The sequence below is a fragment of the Oncorhynchus clarkii genome, chromosome 6, assembly GCF_045791955.1.
Source record: "Oncorhynchus clarkii lewisi isolate Uvic-CL-2024 chromosome 6, UVic_Ocla_1.0, whole genome shotgun sequence".
Taxonomy (NCBI): domain Eukaryota; kingdom Metazoa; phylum Chordata; class Actinopteri; order Salmoniformes; family Salmonidae; genus Oncorhynchus; species Oncorhynchus clarkii.
The window spans coordinates 60,790,117-60,810,259 of record NC_092152.1 but is presented as its reverse complement, the minus strand read 5'-3'; the positions used below and the strand labels follow the sequence as shown (position 1 = coordinate 60,810,259).

Genomic DNA, 20,143 nt, shown 5'->3' with positions numbered 1-20,143 from the left:
CATGAAAGTTTTTCACATTTTTATGAGTTAAAAAAGGTCATAACATTCTGAATACAATTGGACTAACATTTTCATAAACATTACAAAGCATTCAGTAGTCTCAATGACAATGAGCAAGGAAAGTAAGTGCAGGATTGGCATAGAATACATTTCAGTAAGGCACTGTCACTGTAAGAGGACACAGTGGAAACATTACCTCCACCTCATAAATTAGGTCAAGCATAATTAACATTGTATTAAAAGTCTATCACCTGAGAAACAGTACAAAGCAAATGCCAGAAAATACAGAAGACGCATTAAATTCAACGAGGTCATTCTTGTCACCTTCATACATTGAATCCACAGGAGGTTGGTTGCACCTTAACTGGAAGATGACAGGCTTGTGGTAATGGCTGGAGCAGAAAGATTGGAATGGTATCGAAACATGGATTGATGCCATTCCATTTACTCAATTCCAGACATTTATGAGCCATTCTCCCCTCAGCAGCCTCCACTGATTGAATCGCCCCAGACCAAAACAACTTAGTGGCAAGTGATGTTTCAGACCTGTCAATCAATTTCCCTGTGTTCTGATCATGACCTTACTTCCTCTAAGGCTCGTCCACCATGACATAGGTTTGAAGCAGCTCGTCCTCTGTGGTTTGAGGGATGGGGCCCTCCATGTCCTGGTGCTGAGGGCCTGTGGAGGGCTGGTGGATAGCAGCAGTAGGGTCAAACACTGAGGGGTCCAGGTGGCTGGTTGGGACATAGATGGAGTGAGGTGGCTCTTTGATGGTGTCCCTACTAAGAATGTGTTTGTGGGGACCGTCTGCTACTTCACAGGTGCTACAGCCTGGGATGTTACAAACCGGCACCAGAGAGGGATGGCACATTAGGGGCTGGCTCTGGTCCCCTGCAGAATCCTGTTGAGGGGACCCATCATGGTCATTGCAACTGGCATGTGGTGGTTCTGTCTCTTCTACTGGGTATTTCAGGTTCTCCTTCACCTTGTTGTCCTCCATCTTGTGCTCATGGACATGCAGTTGGCCAATCCTCTCAGCCAGCTTGGTCAGCTCATCTGCATCATCGGCCTCCTGACCCTCTTTGGTCACTTCTACCTGTGGAGGAGTTGGTCCGTGGAGCGTGGCAGTAGTCTTGTAGGCCTTATCTTCTGGAGGCTGGAGTTTTGGGACTGCTTCTATGAGATGGGGTTTTGGTGCTGCTGTGGTGTGAATGGAGATGGACTGGGGACCACTTACATCACTGCCAGCTAAATTGGCTGCACTGCCACCTTCCTCGGGTGCGTTCTCTTTGATAAGTCGCCTTCGCGATACAGGAGGTCCACCCAGTAGCTTACTGAATATTGGCTTCTGCCTTATGGCAAGGTCTGGGTAATTCTGCTGAATCTCCAGGATAGACCTGTCATCGTTCAAGAATGCCCTGGGTGGTCTGATTCCTGGAGAGTGTGTCGTCTCAATGGACTGAACCTCCAGGTTGAGGGGTATCTGTCCATCATCCTGTTGCCTGCCTGGTGTGCTAGCGGTGACAGGGTTCTCCTCGGTTAAGTCTCCCTCATCTGCCTCCACTGGTCCTGGGTCTACCAGGGAACAACCATTTGATAGACCCTTATCCTCGTTCTCCTCTTCTTTCTGCATTTGTAAGGGCTCTGTTTCAGACTCCTTTGCTGTCTCCTCGGCAGCCCTCTGGGTGTGAGGTAGTCGTGCAGCTCTCCTCTGTAGAATCTCCAGACACTCATGCTGTGACCGCTGACCCATGAGCTCCAACAGGTACTCACACTCTGTTCGCGCCAGGAAAAGCTCAAAACCCATTTTCATGGCTGTTTCAGGGTCTGCATTGTTTGTGAGTCGGTACTCTGTGTCAGTTTCCAGATGATATCCTATCGTTTCAAGGATACTTTTCGTGGCACTCTTTGTCAGGACTGGCTGGATGCAGTAGACGAAGGGGCCAGTGAAAGTCTGAGTGGGAAATAAGTGTTAATTATCACATAATTTCACAAGCCTGGCAAATAATATAGCCTCATACAGTTTACTTTCACTTCCTGACATGCGACAGCTGCACCTTTGAATATGTGGCTTGTGATTAGAGATGGCATTTCAATGTAAAATCATAGTCATATTATCCCTCTAATTACTTCTTACCCTGATAATAATTTGTGCATGTGCATTAGGCTAGCCTAAGTCTAGACATCTCTGCACCCCATTTTCTTGCGCAAGACAAAATAAGCCTAATTGTCGAAATATGAATACCATACTATTTATATTTTTACCTTGACAATCTTGATTTCCTTCTTCCACGGGTAAAGAAACAGATTTACACAGAACATCTCCAACACCTCTGTGGCTTTAATGAGCGCGCTGAAGAATGTTCGACAATCTTTAAAGCCTTGTTTTACGCATTCGGATGCAGTAAAGTAGAAGTCAAAATGAGAAAATCTTTCTCCAGGGTCTGTTTCTAACAGCAAAAATCGTCTAGCTTCCACGGTAACCTGTTTCTCTTGGCATAGTTTCAGGTTACCCTTACTCCAAATCTGATCATAGTAATTTAGGTAATCGTCGAAAGCCTCTTTACGTGCTATAGGCGTTTGGTCACCGTCACCACCCTGCATATTTGTTGTTGTTGTTGAAAAATACTGTTTAGTTAGGCTACACGCTTCTTATCTGATTTAGAAATAACATAGGAACAAGGAAGTATGACGAGTGAAAGAGGCAGCACACTATTGATCTGAAAGGCTAGTCAAATAGGTAAAAAAATATGCGGAAGCATGACTGTTTCGCTACAGTTACGGTGACATTAGATTTGCCCATGTATCAATTAAGTTTCTTCTTCAGTATCGGTTTTGTGCTGCATAGTACGACTGACATCTAGAGGATAAAATATAACATCCGTTTTAGACTGAAGACATGCGTCTTCCAACAGATGGTGCTACAGGAAAGAAAAATATAATATTCTAGTCATGCCACAAACCTGAGATGATGCTGAAAAGGCTGTATCAGTTCTTCTCTGTAATGCTAATGAATCAACTTCCAGTGTATCTCTCTCCATCGGGTTGTTTTTCTGTGTTTCTACAGGTGATAGATGTTACATGTCCTACCAAAAACAAAAAGATAAAGAATGATGATAAACCCTCGAATAATGAATGCATAGCGGCATCTCCTCCCTACCTTGGAGCCTGATTTAGAGAATATTTCAGTTGAATAGTGATAATGTTAAAACTATTTTGCAATGGCATGGTGATTGTTCAGGCATTTAGATGATTGGGTACCTTGGAGGCATCGTTGTAAGACACATCAATGAGGTTCTATCACAGATGATGTCTGCCTGACCAATGGTAACCTCCCTCACCTCTAACTCACTACAGAGACCAGAGCTTCTCCAGAGAGCTCTCTTCTGCTTTGTCAGTCTCGCCAGGAAGGAAAACACAGTTTAAATGATTCCCCTCCTAAGTCAATAAGATCCGGGTGAGTGCAGTATTCACAAAGCCCCATAATGGGACGCTGTGGACTTATTATCTCGAGTGCAGTGGCACTAGATGAAATTAGCTTTCTGCTGGCACGCCCTAATAAGAGCCTTGCACTGGCCAACGAGGGTAATTAGGAGCAGAGCAACCGCACAGACCATCTGCTCAGTCAGATTTACATTAGCTAGCTAGCCCACCACCCAAACACAACAGTCAGAGCAGATCAGAGGGGAACGAATGGCTGTCAACAGACAGGATGTCACAACATATTCCCATGCATTATACATAGCAGGATTCCATTTGGAAAAAACGTTTAGGGAAACATTTTGCCAATGTAGATAATTGCGCTACACTGTTTCTGCACTTTTGGATGCCATACAAACACTCATCCCCAGCTCCCTCCTCTATCATGCCTATGTTTATTAATAGTCATGCTCCTCCTCCTATTTATATTACAGCTACTCCTAGGTGTAACCTACACGTAAAACAGGAAGGCGATTTCAATGCCCAGAGTCGCAAAACCAGAACGAACAGTCACACCGACTCAAATCATAGAGGTCAAATTTATTTACTTTCCCCAATATAAGAAATGAATAAAAGCTCTAATACAAAACATGGATTTACGTTGATGACTGTGATTATAGGAAACAAGAATCTTTGTCACACAGGACAGTTGTGCACAACAGTGGGACTTATAGGGAAACTATACATTGGAAGTGTACATGTACAGTATTACACATTATTTCACATTTATGTTGAACATGTACTTATTGTGCTACCAAAAGGAAGTAAACAACAAAGACAAAACAGCATGTAAGACCAGAGTGAACCGCATTGCAGTTTTACCTCAACAGGTATTGGACTAGGTCTTCCAACACAGTTACAGAGCATTTCTACTGACTTGTAAAGGCAGGTAAAGTTGCATTTCTAGATACCTCTGTGTGTGTCACAATGCACACAATCTAATACGTTGTGCTATTCACTGCATTGCACTTTTAGATTTCAGTTGGTGAAACACAAGCCCATCATTATTATTGTATAGCATCGCTAGATTTGCAGTAGCTACATAATAATAAGCACAAATGCTCATTGTCAAGTTATTAACACATCATTTTTAGCCCAAACATTGCTTTATTTATAGGGCTTGACATGACAATTCTGACCACAAATAGACTATGTATTAACAAGTGCCGAGAACAGCATTTGGTTTTAAAAGCCATTTAACAAACTCTCTCAAAGTCAAATCCATTCGATGATGATTGGCACAAGAATGTAACGCAAGAAAAATAACCTGTTGATCTTTAATCTTTAGACATTTTTGTCTAGTGCAAAGCATCTGTGTTGTAGTACATCTACATTCTGGTGAATCTCACAACAACTATTTAATAGTAGTCTTTCCACAGTTATACACATTATTGTTAAATCTATTCTAAATAAATACTCATCTCTTTATAACTTTTTATTCACAATGCCAGCAATGCAATCATGCGACTAAGTCATATATAAAATATTCTTTAAGGGTTCATCAGTGAGGATATCACTTCACAATAAGGGATTTGGTAAGATAAATGAGGGAGACTATGAGAAAGAGTTGGCTGGAACAGAGATACCAAGTTCTGGGGCCAAATGCAAAGGTGACAGGGGGTCACTGACTCCACAAATACGGTTGTATACACAAAATATGGACATGATGCCACATTTTCCGCTGTGTGCTTTTTCTGGGGTTTTAATGATGAACATAGACTTATCTGAATAACAACAAAGTACCACAAGCCTTGAAAAATAGCAAGCTATTTGGAAAAGGAAAGCTCTTGATTTGTTAATCAGTTGCAAGTTATTGTGGCTACAATGTTAAGCAGTCTAACAGTCTTAGACGTAGTGCTTGGCAGGCACAGCCATTTTTATACCATTTATACATGGATGACAGACATGTAAAAAACATTTCAACTGAAGAGAGTTTATCTGTACAATGAATACTCACAACCAAAAACAACATATTGAATAATAATTTGGAAGCATTAAAAATATTCCAGCATATTGAAAAATACAATGTGTTTAGGCTGGATAATATTTTGAAAAAACAAATTGATTATTTATTATAATATCGAAGATGTCAGTACTAAAGTATAGTAAATCCCTCATCACAGTAAACTGTGCACAAATATAATTTTTCCTTCCCACCAATTGTCAAATACCATTGTATCTCTGCTACAAGCTATATTGTACTTTGATGTTAGCTGGCGAATGGGTCACGTTCATAGTAATTTCACTTGTGAACACCCAAAAAAGCTCTCCACAAAAAGAGGAGGAGTGAGAGTGAGAAGAGGAATGTGTGGCAGTGCACGTTCGGAGACTGAAACAGAGCAGTTGGGATCTAAATGGACCTCAGCCCCCAGAGGGGAAACCTAATTATGGAGAATAGACAGTATTTCCAGCTCATATAAACGTGTTTATATCCAGAAACCATATAAAACCGTATACCAAAAAATAATTTATTTTAAAAATACCAACACTCTTGGAAAAAAGGGTTCCAAAAGGTTTCTTTGGCTGTCCCCATAGGCAAATCCTTCTTGGTTCTAGGTAGAACCCTTTTGGGTTCCAGGTAGAACCCTCTGTGGAAAAGGTCCGACATGGAACCAAAAGTGTTCTACCTGGAACCAAAAAGGGTTCTTCAAATGGTTCTCCTATGGGGACAGCCAAAAAAAAAAACGTTTAGGTTCTAGATAGCAACTTTTTTTCTAAGAGTGTATAACACTCTACTATATTTATCAGTTGAAATTACTGGACATTTTACAGACTGTGGGAGTCCTAAAGTCAGCTAAATATAAATCAAATATTATTTTCATATAGAAAATATTAATAAAACCATATGGATATGTGATGGAATGTGAAATTAGTCATTCTTTCTATTGTGTTTTTTATCAAGAGCAATTCCATTACAACATAACAAAATCCAACTGTACATACAGAATATCTATGTGAAACCACTTCAGGTTACCTCTAGTGTTTTTTGTGCTAAAAACAGACTTTGATAATGCTTCCTAAATGCTTGAATGCCTCCTAACCTGAGACCAATTTACAGTATGAAGTGAATTCCCTCTGGACAGAAAGACAATAATCCCCCAGCCCCAGTTTACCAGTAGTAGCCCTGTGATTTCATGGCAGTGCCCCAGTAGTAAAGGGAGATAGAGTGAGGAGTGGTGCGGGTAACATCTTAGAGTTTGGGGACATAGCTTATCCAAGAGGTAGGGGAAGGAGAGGAAGGCGCAGACTGAGTTTAGGTTCAACCCAAACTTTCAGCTTCGGTCCAGAAAGTAATTATCTTTTGATACTGCCTGTCATGCACAAAGGGACACTGGAAGAAGCTGAAGAGAGTTAGGCTGGGAGGTGTGTGTGTGTGTGTGTGTGTGTGTGTGTGTGTGCGTGTGCGTGTGCGTGTGCGTGTCTGTGTCTGTGTCTGTGTCTGTGTCTGTGTCTGTGTCTGTGTCTGTGTCTGTGTCTGTGTCTGTGTCTGTGTGTGTGTGTGTGTGTTGCTGTCTGCACAAAGAGCATTGGAGAGGACTAGCCCAGTCAGCTCTACAGGATCCTGTGTGCAACAGCCCGGGCTCTCTGGGGACTATGGCTGTCTTCTGATGGGTGTTTGAGCAGGTCCATGGGCATCAGAGGGATGGGCTGGTTCTGCCTGCTCACCACCACCTCATATGGGGGCGCTTCCTCCAGGGGGAACGCTGACAGGGAGATGGAGGATATTGGCTGCTGCCTGAGCTCGTGCAGTCCGATTGGGTAGTGGGAGGTGGCGGCGCTGCTGGCGGACACCCAAGAGGCTCCAGCTCCAGCAGACGGCTCCTCCATCTCCAGGCTGGTGTAGGTGGCCTGCTGGTGGCCCCGCTGACAGGGGTCCGTGAGGGAATACGGAGGGGGGTCGTCTGTGGGGACGTATATCTGTGTCGCACCTGGTCCGACACATTCATCATAGCTGGAATAAAGAAGAGTATATCAGGTAAATAGGTATAACATTTTAAAAGAGGATATCTCCAGCCTTCAAACAATGGTAGGCCAAGTGTTCATTTAGTCTATGCTGATGAACCTGGATTCTATGTTTGTAGTTAGCAACATGAACACAAATGAAATGTTTAGCATAAGAAGACTAAACATAATATAAATCTGAATGGTGAAACAGGCCTGTTAGAGGAGACTCTTGTCATCTACTGTGAGCTCTTTTCCTGTGTGGCGGCTGCTAGTCTTGGTTTGGTGCTTTCCATGGCAGAGCCTGCCAATGGACAATTGTTTCAGCTCTCACATAACCCACAATCCCACAGTGCACTGGAAGTCTGTCTAGCACATACAACCACCCTACTAGAACTGCTGGGCTTTATAGAGGCCCTGTAACACAAAGAGAATAACAACACATCCGCCACGCTGATCCTCAACACGGGGGCCCCTCAGGTGTGCGTGCTCAGTCCCTTCCTGTACTCATTGTTCACTCATGACTGTATGGCCAGGCACGACTCCAACAGCATCATCAAGTTTGCAGATGACACATCAGTGATATGCCTGATCATCAACAATGATGAGACAGCCTATTGGGAGGAGGTCAGAGACCTGGCCCTGTGATACCTGGACAGCAACCTCTCCCTCAATGTGATCAAGACAAATGTGATGATTGTGGACTACAGGAAAATTCTCATTGACGGGGCTGCAGAGGAGCAGGTTGAGAGCTTCAAGTTCCTTGGTGTCCACATCACCAACAAACTATCATGGTCCAAACACTAAGACAGTCGTGAAGAGGCGACAACAAAGTCTTTCCCCCCTCAGTAGACTGAAAAGATTTGGCATGGGTCCTCAGATCCTCAAAAGATTCTATAGCTGCACCATCGAGAGCATACTGACTGGTTGCATCACTGCCTGGTATGGCAACTGCTCAGCCTACGACTGCAAGCCACTACAGAGGGTAGTGCGTACAGCCCAGTACATCACTGGGGCCAAGCTTCCTGCCATCCAGTACCTCTATGGCAGGCGGTGTCAGAGGAAGGCCCTGAAAATTGTCAAAGACTCCAGACACCCTAGTGATGGACTGTTCTCTCTGCTACCGCACGGCAAGTGGTACCGGAGCGCCAAGTCTAGGTCCAAATGGCTTCTTAGCTGCTTCTACCCCTAAGCAATAAGACTCCGAACAGCTAATCAAAGGGCTACCCAGACCCCTCTTTTACGCTGCTGCTACTCTGTTTATTATCTATGCATAGTCACTTTAACTCTACCTAGATGTACATATTACCTCAATTACCTCGACCCCACAGGTGCTCCCGCACATTGACTGTGTACCGGTGCCCCCTGTATATGGCCTCGCTATTGTTATTTTACTGCTGCTTGTTTAATTCTTTGTTACTTTTATTTTATATTTTCTATTCATCTATTTTTTACTCAACATTTTTTTTCCCCTTAACTTCTTAAAGCATTGTTGGTTAAGGGCTTGTAAGTAAGCATTTCACAGTAAGGTCTACAACGGTTGTATTTGGCGCATGTGACAAGTAACATTTGATTTGATTTGATAAGCGGAGAGAGAAAGAGAGAAAGAGGCGAACATGTTGTCAGTCAGGCCGACTGGCTTGGATAACATTATGTGAGATACGTTTGCCACGGCCCATCATCATATGTGTAAACCAACCGCTAAATCGTTCTCTACCACCCCGAGACGGACCCCAGGGGATATCTGGGAATAGAGAAAATACAGCGGGATAATTCAATCTGTGGAATTGTAAACAGTATCACCCTCTCAGAGAGCGGGTGTGGCGGAAGCAAGGCAAAAGGCACTGTGGCTGTGGATTACTTAAGCCTTTCACCTCCGGGTTGGGCCGGGTGATACACAGAGATTTAATGATGAGAGAAGGTATTGGGAGCCAAAGTAAATGAGATCTTTATTAATGATAGACTGGATGAGAGTTCTACTTCCTCTACACAGGGCTTCCAGTAAAAAGTTTAGCTCAGCTGAACAGTAGGAACATTCCCAATTGACCTCAAATCAGTCCAGCTATAAAGTGTATTAGATATACACTGAGTGTACAAAACATTAGGAATAACAGCTCTTTCCATGACCGACATAGACTGACCATAGACTGACCAGGTGACCTGCGGGCTCTCCTTCACTGTAGCCAACGTGAGTAAAACATTCATAGAGTCAGGTATCTGCTCCTCATAGAGACATACAGTCAGGTATCTGCTCCTCATAGAAACCCATACAGAGTCAGGTAGCGGGTCCTCTCCTCTGCTGGTGCTCTGTGCTCAGTGGGACAGTAAAAGGTGCTGTCCAGGAACCTCAGTAATGACTGCTTGATTTCAAATGAGTCGCGGAGCTGACTAACTCCCTGGCCACTGCTCCCTCCACCCTCCATCACTGTGCTGCAGAGTGCTGCCTGTCTGCCTGCGTGCAGAGCTATTTTAGACTCTGGCCGCGCTCCGGCTCATTCAGACAGGCTTAATGTCCCCAGAACACAGCAGGACAGAAACATTTGACATGATCCGGGGTTACAGACAAAAACAGGACTTGCCATTAGCCGGTGCTGTAGTACAAAAATGGTTCATAAGGCCATTTTCTATGAAAGACTACAGTGGGCCATTAATTTGCCATATAGCAGTACAAATCCAGAGTGAAACCTGACGGACAACATTGACTTTATTCTAAAACTTTTCACCTTTTTTTCCTATTCTACTTGGATCGAGACATTGAAAGAGACTGGCTTATGATTTTGAGTAAAAAGGTGAGAGTGATCTTAGATACTTTGTAAAAAAAAAAAGGTTAGAGCATTTGAGATACTTTGTAACTGTGTAACCAAAGCAACAACAAAACCTCCTCCTCCTGGTTCTGCATGTGTAACATGCTCTGTTATGTAATGACTGCATAACACAACAACATTAAAGCAGTGGGCACAGAAACGCCAACTTACTATTGAGAGGTGAAGACACAAATGGCAGTCGGTGGTGATGCATACAGTATCTCTCAATGACTTTATTTTCTCAAGTACTTTCTTCTAAGAGTTGAAGAGGAGGATGATGCCCTACTTCTTATTAGTAAATATTGCATTATCTTATTAGTTCAAATTCTCTCTGGTAACTTTCTGTTATTGAGTAGATTGTATTCCATACTCTTATGCATCATTGGGTACAGCTGTGCAGACAGCTGGGCAGTATCAGAACAAACTGACCAGGGGTCATCTGACTACTTGGAGTATCCTGATGTTGTGGGTAGAGAAGGATTTGTTTTGCTAGTAATCACTGTCGAGCACTGGGGCCCTTCAAAAGCACTAAATCAGGAGTTCCCCAACATTTTGGGGCCGCGACACCACCATGTAAAAAAAAGTGATTGGAATCAACAGCTAATGTTTACCTTTGTAATTAGGACTATGACAGTCTATTACAAATCAGTATGACACTATTTATGACAGTATTTCAATCTGAAGGAAGTATGGTTTGAAGTGACATCAAAAACGTATTGAGAAGTTCAGAAGATCATCAGGCAATAATGTTGTTTGATCTTCTGTGTAGAAAATAACATAATCATTGATAATGTTTTTTCCACCCCTGTCTGATTTAGTGACTGGTCTTGTCCACTCTGTCCTATTGAGACCAGCATAGCTTGTGGGCATCGTAGAGGTGATGGGGTGGGGTCATAATATTTTGTAGTTTAAACCGTTCTAAAGATAGAACGACATTTGTAGGAAGAAAACAGAAACCGCTCTGTTTATTACAACCGCATATAACGGCTACCGGAGGTTATTTACTTAACCGTGGTTCTATGAACCAAGCGCTTCCCCCCCCCCCCCCCCCCCAGTTAATCTCGCAACCCCATTTTCAAATCAGGTGACCCCACATGAGGCTGCGACCCCTAGTTTGGGAAACACTGCACTAAATACTGTACATAATACCCACATACCTCTTAACTTTTCTAACCCATATTGTTAGTCAGCTCTAGTCAGAAGGAATGTAAAGTTATCAGCTGTTGCCCTGGATACTTTCAGCTGGGTTTTTTCCTACTCGTTTTTATGAATAAATTATGATCATGCTGATCCAGGAAAGAGGGTGAGAGTCTCAGCTTGCAGAAGTGTGTGTATGTGTGTGTTTGTTTACGTGTGTCTGATATTCATCACACAGCTCAGCAATGTTATTAATCCCTTCAGGGTGCAATAAACTACCAGCACCACATAAACATTGAAAATAGGGCTTTTTCGCTCTAAATAAACATGCTGATACAGACGTTTGTCGAGAGTCACTCCAGGATTTCTTTGCCAGGTATGGTAGCGCTGTGGACACCTGAGGGCCTAGCTGTTTTCATGCCAGGGTTTCATGAGTGTTACACCAAGCTGAGAATCCCCTCTCTGATTCGGGTGAGAATACTTTGCACGTTGCAGTCACCCCCATAAGGGGGTTATGGGAACTATAAGTCCCCTAGGATGCTAACACAAGGTGTTGCATCCTAAAAATAATTAATGATTAGCTAGAAAAATCAGATATAACACTGCTACAGCCTAGCCCTGTTTAGATTGTCTAATCAATCCTGCCAGCAGTCTACTGCTGTTTTCAATCATCTACATGCTGTATGGGGTGGTAGGTAGTCTAGCGGTTATGAGCATTGGCCCAGTAATCGAAAGGTTACTGGTTTGAATCCCTGAGCTGACTAGGTGAAAATCTGTTGATGTGCCCTTCAGCAAGGCACGTAATCCTAATTGCTCCTTTAAGTCGCTCTGCTAAATTAGGTAAAGGTATGTTTGCATACACATTCATTTCCCTGAGCACAGTTGTATAATTGAGCATAATTTGTCATAGGATGAAACTACAGTATGGAGAACCATGGGACTTCTCCAGAAACACCTGTGGCGCATATGACACAGAATGTGTTACATTCCAACGCCTAGAGAGGCGTTCACAACTATGATACATGAATGCAGGTGCGTTAGGCTGTCAAAAAGTTGGATGTAAAGGGCTATATACATCTTTATAGGTATACAATGTACTCCAAAGCCCAAGGAGAGGTGTGGGTCACTAGAGGAGGACCTCTGGCTTCCGGCCTATAGCTCTAGAGAGATGACAGCACTGACTGGAGCATATGGCCCAGGCTGTCCACTGCACTGCAGGGCTGGCACAGGGAGCTCACTCTTTCAGCTCCCTGGCTCTGTCATAGGCCCATGCCTGTAGAGCTACGTACAAGAGCAACAGTGTGTGGTTATGAATGTGCTGTGCATACCTTATTGTGCATATACCTGTAGATGTTAGTGTGAGTTTTTGCATGTGTGTGAATGCATGCGTGTGTGTTTAAATTAGAATACACTCAGTGTACAAAACATTAAGAACACCTGCTCTTTCCATGACATAGACTGACCAGGTGAAAGCTATGATCCCTTATTGATGTCACTTGTTAAATCCACTTCAATCAGTGTAGATGAAGGGGAGGAGACAGGTTAAAGAAGGATTTTTAAGCCTTGAGACAATTGAGACATGGATTGTGTATGTGTGCCATTCAGAGGGTGAATGGGCCAGACAAAATATTTAAGAACCTTTCAACGGGGTATGGTAGTAGGTGCACCGGTTTGTGCCAAGAACTTCAACGCTGCTGTTTTCACTCTCAACAGTTTCCCATGTGAATCGACACCTTGTAGAGTCTATGCTCTGACGAATTGAAGCTGTGTTCTTAATGTTTTATACACTCAGTGTATACAGTACTAGTCCAAAGTTTGGACACACCTACTCATTCAAGGGGTTTTCTTTATTTCTACATTGTAGAATAATAGTGAAGACATCAAAACTATGAATTAACACATGGAATAATGTAGTAACCAAAAAAGGGATTTATATTTGAGATTCTTCAAAGTAGCCACCCTTTGCCTTGATGACAGCTTTGCACACTCTTGGCATTCTCTCAACCAGCTTCACCTGGAATGCTTTTCCAACAATCTTGAAGGGGTTCCCACATATGCTGAGCACTTGTTGGCTGCTTTTCCTTCACTCTGCCGTCCAACTCATCCCAAACCATCTCAATTGGGTTGAGGTCAGGTGATTGTGGAGGCCAGGTCATCTGATGCAGCACTCCATCACTCTCCTTCTTGGTCAAATAGCCCTTACACAGCCTGGAGGTTTGTTTTTGGTTATTGTCCTGTTGAAAAAGCCATGCTGGTTAAGTATGCCTTGAATACTAAATAAATCATTAACAGTGTCACCAGCAAAGCACCCAGAAACATCACACCTCCTCCTCCATGCTTCACGGTGGGAACCACACATGTGGAGATCATCCGCTCACCTACTCTGCGTCTCACAAAGACTGCGGTTGGAACCTAAAATCTCATATTTGGACTCATCAGACCAAAGGACAGATTTCCACCGGTCTTATGTCCATTGCTCGTATTTCTTGGCCCAAGCAAGTCTCTTCTTATTATTGGGGTCCATTAGCAGTGATTTCTTTGACCATGAAGGGCTGAGTTCTTTAAATTTTCCGTATTGACTGACCTTCATGTCTTACAGTAATGATGGATTGTATTTCTCTTTGCTTATTTTAGCTGTTCTTGCCATAATATGGACTCGGTCTTTTACCAAATAGGGCTATCTTCTGTATACCAACCCAACACAACTGATTGGCTCAAATATATTAAGATGGAAAGACATTCCACAAATTAACTTTTAACAAGGCTCACCTGTTAATTGAAATGCATTCCAGGTGACTACCTCAGGAAGCTGATTGAGAGATGCCAAGAGTGCCAAGAGTGTGCAAAGCTGTCATCAAGGCAAAGGGTGGCTACTTTGAAGAATCTCAAATATAAAATATATTTTGATTTGTTTCACACTTTTTTGGTTACTACTTGATTCCATGTGTTATTTCATTGTTTTTTTGTTTTTTCTACAATATAGAAAATAGTAAAAATAAAGAAAAACCCTGGAATGAGTAGTGTCCAAACCTTTGACTGTTACTGTATGTAAATAATATAACAGTGTGGTGTGCGTGTGTATTTGTGCTGGGATGTGCCCAGTTCTCTCTCTGCGGAAGCAAGTTCCTTCACAGGCTCCACAGGTGAGCTGCTGATCTAGGTGGTGTAAGCTCTGTAGTTTCCCTCAGCCATCTGTGGCAATGGCAGCACTGCCCAGCATCACATGCCTTTCCCTTCATCCATCCACTCCACCCCGCTGCCCCCTGACTATGCACACAATGTACACTACAAAACACACTCTCGCTTTTATCCTCTCCAATGCACTGGTTCCTCAGCCAACATATTTAGATATTTCTATTTTGCACTGGATATTCTTCATGATCTAAATCTACCTCAATCTTTGACACATCTTAGCCTAAATTCAGGCATAAGAAAACATTCCTGTGGTGTGGTTGATGTTTCCCACGTTAATTGGAACAGCAATGAAGAAGACGTAGCTTGAGAAGACGTCGTTTGAGAAAACGTAGTTTGGGAGTGATAAAAGCACATTAGGCCTCAGACAGGAATCATGCCTCTGTTAATATGAGGAGTGATTTCCCTCCCTCCCTCCACAGCATAGCAGAGATGGATGGAGGCTATGAGAGGCAGAGGCATTGACAGAGTGGCTTGTTCAGCACCAACAATCAAGACCACCACCTCCACCACTAAACCCACCTGACAGTGGAGCCTAACATCCAAACCAATAATAACACAAGCTCTCTAAAGGCTTGAAAGCACTACTTGACAATTTGCCAATAAGAAGCTAGTAATCCTGTCTGGTCTTATCATCAAATACGTTGTGTTAGCATAGGACTTCCTTAGATGTATCTGTGACACTGCAAAGTTCAACACCGTTTTTGACAATCTGATCATTAGCATATCTGTCTCATTAAAGGACAAGCTATCAACAACAAGGTGTTGGCATATAGCGCAGAACAAAGACTTGTGTTTTTCATGTGAAGAGACACGATTGGCTAAACCTCCTCTTCCACTTCCTCTCACTCGTGCCCACTCAATCTCTCTCTTGTAAGCCTTGTTTATACCTGGCGCTAACATGCATCCTGTGTCCTGATCTTGTCCACATTCTGACTGTGCCCACATTTTCAGATATACATCTACACATGGTATTTAAATGTCTCTTATTCATCCACTGTGTCCAAATTCTGACCAGATTTCTTGGTCCCTCCCTGTATGCAAATTATTTGACAGATGTTATTTAAAAAAATATATATGTATTTATTGATTTTAAGACATTGATATCATCAGTCAATGTTGCCACCTGACTGATGATTTTAGAAGGCAGGATAATGGTGATTTAAATGATTTCACTGTCCAGATCCGTCTACACTAAGATATCGAAACACAATGTGTGCCTGACTATCTCTGGAGTTGGTCAGGAAGACCTGATCACAATCCGTCTTTTAATCTTCTACACCTGTCTAAAAATGTGGGCACAATCAGAATGTGGACAAGATCAGGACAAAAGACGAATGTTAGAACCAGTTATAAATGGGGCTTTAGCCTACGTTTACATACTGTATGTAACCTACAGGTTTATCTGATGGAAAAGGCCAGTGAACAAATTAGGCAGGACATTACTATCTATACAGAAATTGAGCAGATTGATATAACGCCAAACTGACTTACACACTATTCAGTGACATTAATAGCCCTGTCTATGGCATGTTATATTCCATATTTTTCATAATTTGTTGTTGAACAGGAAAGGGCCTGATGTTTCAGATGGCTCCTCTGGAGGGAGAGGTAATTTCACCCTCTTTAGAGGCCCCTTACAGGGCCGTACACAGGGGCCGCCACACTAATGGAACTGTCATATAAATGCAAATAACATTGTGACTCTGTGAAACAAACCTTGAAGGGCAAGCAGGCAGAATTGAGCCGGATAAACAAACCATGCACGCACGCACGCACGCACGCACGCACGCACACACACACACACACACCTGAGTCCTGGGTGGCAGGTAGCCTAGCATTTAGGAGTGTTGGGCCAGTAGCCGACAAGGTAAAAAATCTATCTATGTGTCCTTGAGCAAGGCACTTAACCCTAATTGTTTCAGGGTCAAAAATTGAAGCTGAAATTGGGATTCTATTTTAGGAATAAGGCCTGTTTTTCTTTTGAAGCCAGAAGGAGGCAAGTATCAGCTACATTTATGCCTTTACTAGACTATAGGGATATTTTATATATGAATGCTTCCGCATTCCGCAGTGTTTGAGATCATGACACCCTATTGACACCCTTTACCATGGCAATTTATTTTAAACTGCAAAACCCTTACGCACCACTGCACTTTGTATACCAGGGTTGGCTGGCCTTCTCTAGTCACTCGTAGGCTCAGGCACTGGTATACTTTTATTTACAAAGCCATTTGGGGTTTACTACCTTTTTATTTTGGCATTTTTTTGTTCAGAAATGTGGTGGGTACTCTCTTCGTTCGCTGGACTTTATCCTGCTAACTGTTCTAAATGTCCGAACTGAATTTGGTAAAAGGGCTTTTATGTAGTCTGCGCCATCGTCTTGGAACGCCTTACAAAATACTTTTAAACTGGAAGAACTTGTCCCGATTGGTGTTTTTAAATCACTGATGAATGATATTGAGACTGATTCCCTGACCTGTCAATGTTTTTAATTTGCTGTTTTTGATTTTGTTATACTCTTGTGAATTCTATGGTTTTTACTAGATTACTTTTTACTAGATTTGTTTTTCATATTGTTTGTCTGTAATTTTTGTAATGACTTGGTGCTGCCTATCTTGGCCAGGACACTCTTGAAAAATATATTTTAAATCTCAATGAGCCCTTCCTGGTTAAATAAAGATTAAATAAAAAAAAAAAAATAAGGGTTCCGGTCAATAATGACTGACCTGTGCTCTGACCCCACTCTCCGAGGGTGTTTAAGTGTGATACGCAACAAATGTATTTCCAATTCACATGTGTGAAATAGGACAAAAGTAAGCACCCCCCTAATTATCTTATCTCATCTTTATACCTGAGGGAGGGGAGGGAAAGGTGGGTGGCTTCAAACCAACCCACAGAGTAGTCTGTCCATCTACAATAGTTACAGAAAGGTTGCATTTCCTCTCAGGTTTGTTTTCTATCTTCATTCTGAAATACATGGGGTCATTCCAAGATAGTGAAATCATCAGGAGCAGTTTAGGATGTAATCACAGCCCAGTAGTCAGTAAGCAGGTGTAGTGTCAGCCAGGGATCAGAGTGGAGATGATGTGGTGGAGGCTGGCAGGATGTCTAGACCTGCAGATTGAGCCTGTCGAGGTTTAGAGGACTGCCAGGATTAAGCCTCCTCCTCCTCCTATGTAATCCAACCATAGTGAGGAAAGAGTGCATTAACTAGACTCTAGCACACTGAACCTAAACAGGGAATAAAGAACTGCTTCGTAGCCTACCCTCTCTGTGTGAGGAAACAACCTTTTGTTTATTTTATTTGTTATTTTATCTTTATTTTATCAGGGAGTCATACTGAGACCAAGGTCTCTTTTACAAATGAGCCCTGAATTACAGAAATGACAGAAAATACACACATTAAAATATAAATCCAAAATGCAAGTAGAAAGAAAAACACATTCATAAAAAACAAACACATTCATCAATAAGAAGGTCCTCAATCAGCTTTCTGAATTGCCCTAGAGGCACCAAAACATCAAATTTAAGAACATTTGGTAGATTGTTCTACCTATAAGGTGCAAGAATTATCTAACTCAATAGAGACCAAAGGAATTTCCAGAGTTAGCCATCCCTGAGACCGGGTGTCTTAAAGTTTAGTAATCATGTTAGGTACAGTGGGAGATGTTGTAAAAGGGCTTTATATATGAAAACATAGCAATGTATCAACCTACGGGACATCAAAGAGCCAACCAACTTTCTGGTTAGAGAATGCAGTGATGAGTACTAAAACTGTACATGGTTGCAAAGGGCATCAGTGTCTTAACAGCACGATTTGCCAAGGCAGGATACTCTGAGCGCAGCCCAATCCAGAAATCTGGCAGTGGCTTCTGACTAAATTCAATTTTCACAGAACCTTGTTGCAACCGCTTGTTGCAATTTCAATGAGACTCTCTTGTTCAGATATCGGTAAGTGGACTGGAGGCAGGGCATGAAAAGGATAACGAATCCAGTTGTTTGTGTCATCCATTTCGGGAAAGTTCCTGCGTAATTGCGCACCCAACTCACTGAGGTGCTTCGCTATATCACATTTGACATTGTCCGTAAGCTTGAGCTCACATGCACAAAAAATTCATACAATGATGGAAAGACCTGTGTGTTGTCCTTGTTAATACAGATAGAGAAGAGCTCCAACTTCTTAATGATAGCCTCAATTTTGTCCCGCACATTGAATATAGTTGAAAAAGCCCATCTTTATTCTCAGTTTCTTAACTAAGTCATCAATATACTTTTAAAAGACAGCTTTTCATCTATTAAAATGCCCAGATATTTGTAAGCTGGGACACGATCAACACTTGACACCATCCAAAGTACATATGTTTAAATCATCAGAATTGTTTTTATGCACCCTAGAGAACAACATTTACTTAGTTTTACCTGCATTCAATACTCATTTCATAAAGTTATTGTAATACAATGAAGGTAGACTGTAGTTCAGATAGAGCCTGGTCAACCGTGGGGCAATAGCATACACAACAGTATCATTGGCATACAAGTGCAAGGTAATTTTTTTGACAGACAAGTCAATATTATTAATGTAAACAGAAAAAGTACAGGACCCAGAATTCATCCCTGCGGGACACCTTTCGTATGTCCAGAAAACCTGATTTAACACCATCAGTACCCCCGACACATTGAGTTCTATCTGTCAAGTAATATTTAAACCAACTGTCAAGACTGGTTCTCAGGTTGAGCTTGCTTCCATTTGGTTACACTAACCTAAGGCGATCCTCTCCTCTCATTGAGAGAGGTAGTGAGAAACAGTGTTTATTGTGCCATGTATTACAATCAATGTATTCTAGACTCTCATTTCTTTAACCTTCTTTTATCAGCTGGCATCATCACAAGTGTCTTTTGAAAGGATGGCAGACCAAACTGCAAGCGAGAGGAATACGGCTGAATTATTAAAGACGCCAATTAGCTGGGCTGTCATTTAGATCAAACACACCGGGTGTCTTTCACCGCAAAGCAGTGGCATTTACCAGCAGCACCAGAAGCTTGTTCAGGGAGCGAAGCAGGCTGTGCGCCGGGCGGTGAGTTTAGAGTTGAGGCGGAGCACCCAGCCATGAAAGAGTTGAGCTGTGCAACAGTGCTCTAATGAACGACTTGACACAACAGCATGGTTAAACTCAACCTCAGAGAGGTTACCGAGGCCTGACCTAACTCATCAAGCATGCAGGAGAACTGAATTGTAAGGCTGGTGTGTAAATGGAGTCTTCTTTTCCCTCTCTTTCTCTTCCTCTCTTTCTCATATCTCTCCTACTCTTTCTGTCTTTCTTACTGTAGGTCTTCAAAGACCACACTAGAAGGGTAGAGGACAGCCATCTTGGCAAATTGAAACTAAAAAGGCTTTCAAAAGCATCTTCAAGCACAATCCCTAGTCCCCACAACTGTTTGCTGCTGATAAGGTGAGCATGGCTTACAGCAGTTATGATATATACATTATCATTTAGCAGACGCTTTTATCCAAAGTGACTGAGTCATGCGAGCATACATTTTGCATACGGATGGTCCCAGGAATTGAACCCACTATCCTGGCATT

The 20,143-nt window shown here is 42.4% G+C and overlaps 2 protein-coding genes across 2 annotated transcripts in view; both read right to left on the bottom strand.

Moving 5' to 3' along the window:
• Positions 1-4: 4 nt before the first annotated feature.
• Positions 5-2,870, bottom strand: LOC139411367 (uncharacterized). The gene is made up of 2 exons (XM_071157646.1): positions 2,267-2,870; positions 5-1,955 (listed from the first exon to the last, which is right to left on the bottom strand). Exons 1-2 carry the CDS (start codon positions 2,603-2,605, stop codon positions 591-593), a joined length of 1,704 nt encoding a protein of 567 aa, XP_071013747.1. The 5' UTR covers positions 2,606-2,870; the 3' UTR covers positions 5-590.
• Positions 2,871-6,975: 4,105 nt separating this feature from the next.
• The window catches only part of LOC139412158 (protein BEAN1-like), a 39,490-nt gene continuing 26,322 nt past the window's right edge, over positions 6,976-20,143 (bottom strand). The window contains exon 6 of the mRNA XM_071158973.1: positions 6,976-7,433. Coding sequence (XP_071015074.1) covers positions 7,034-7,433 — 400 coding nt within the window. The 3' untranslated portion in view covers positions 6,976-7,033. The remainder of the gene's footprint in view (positions 7,434-20,143) is intronic.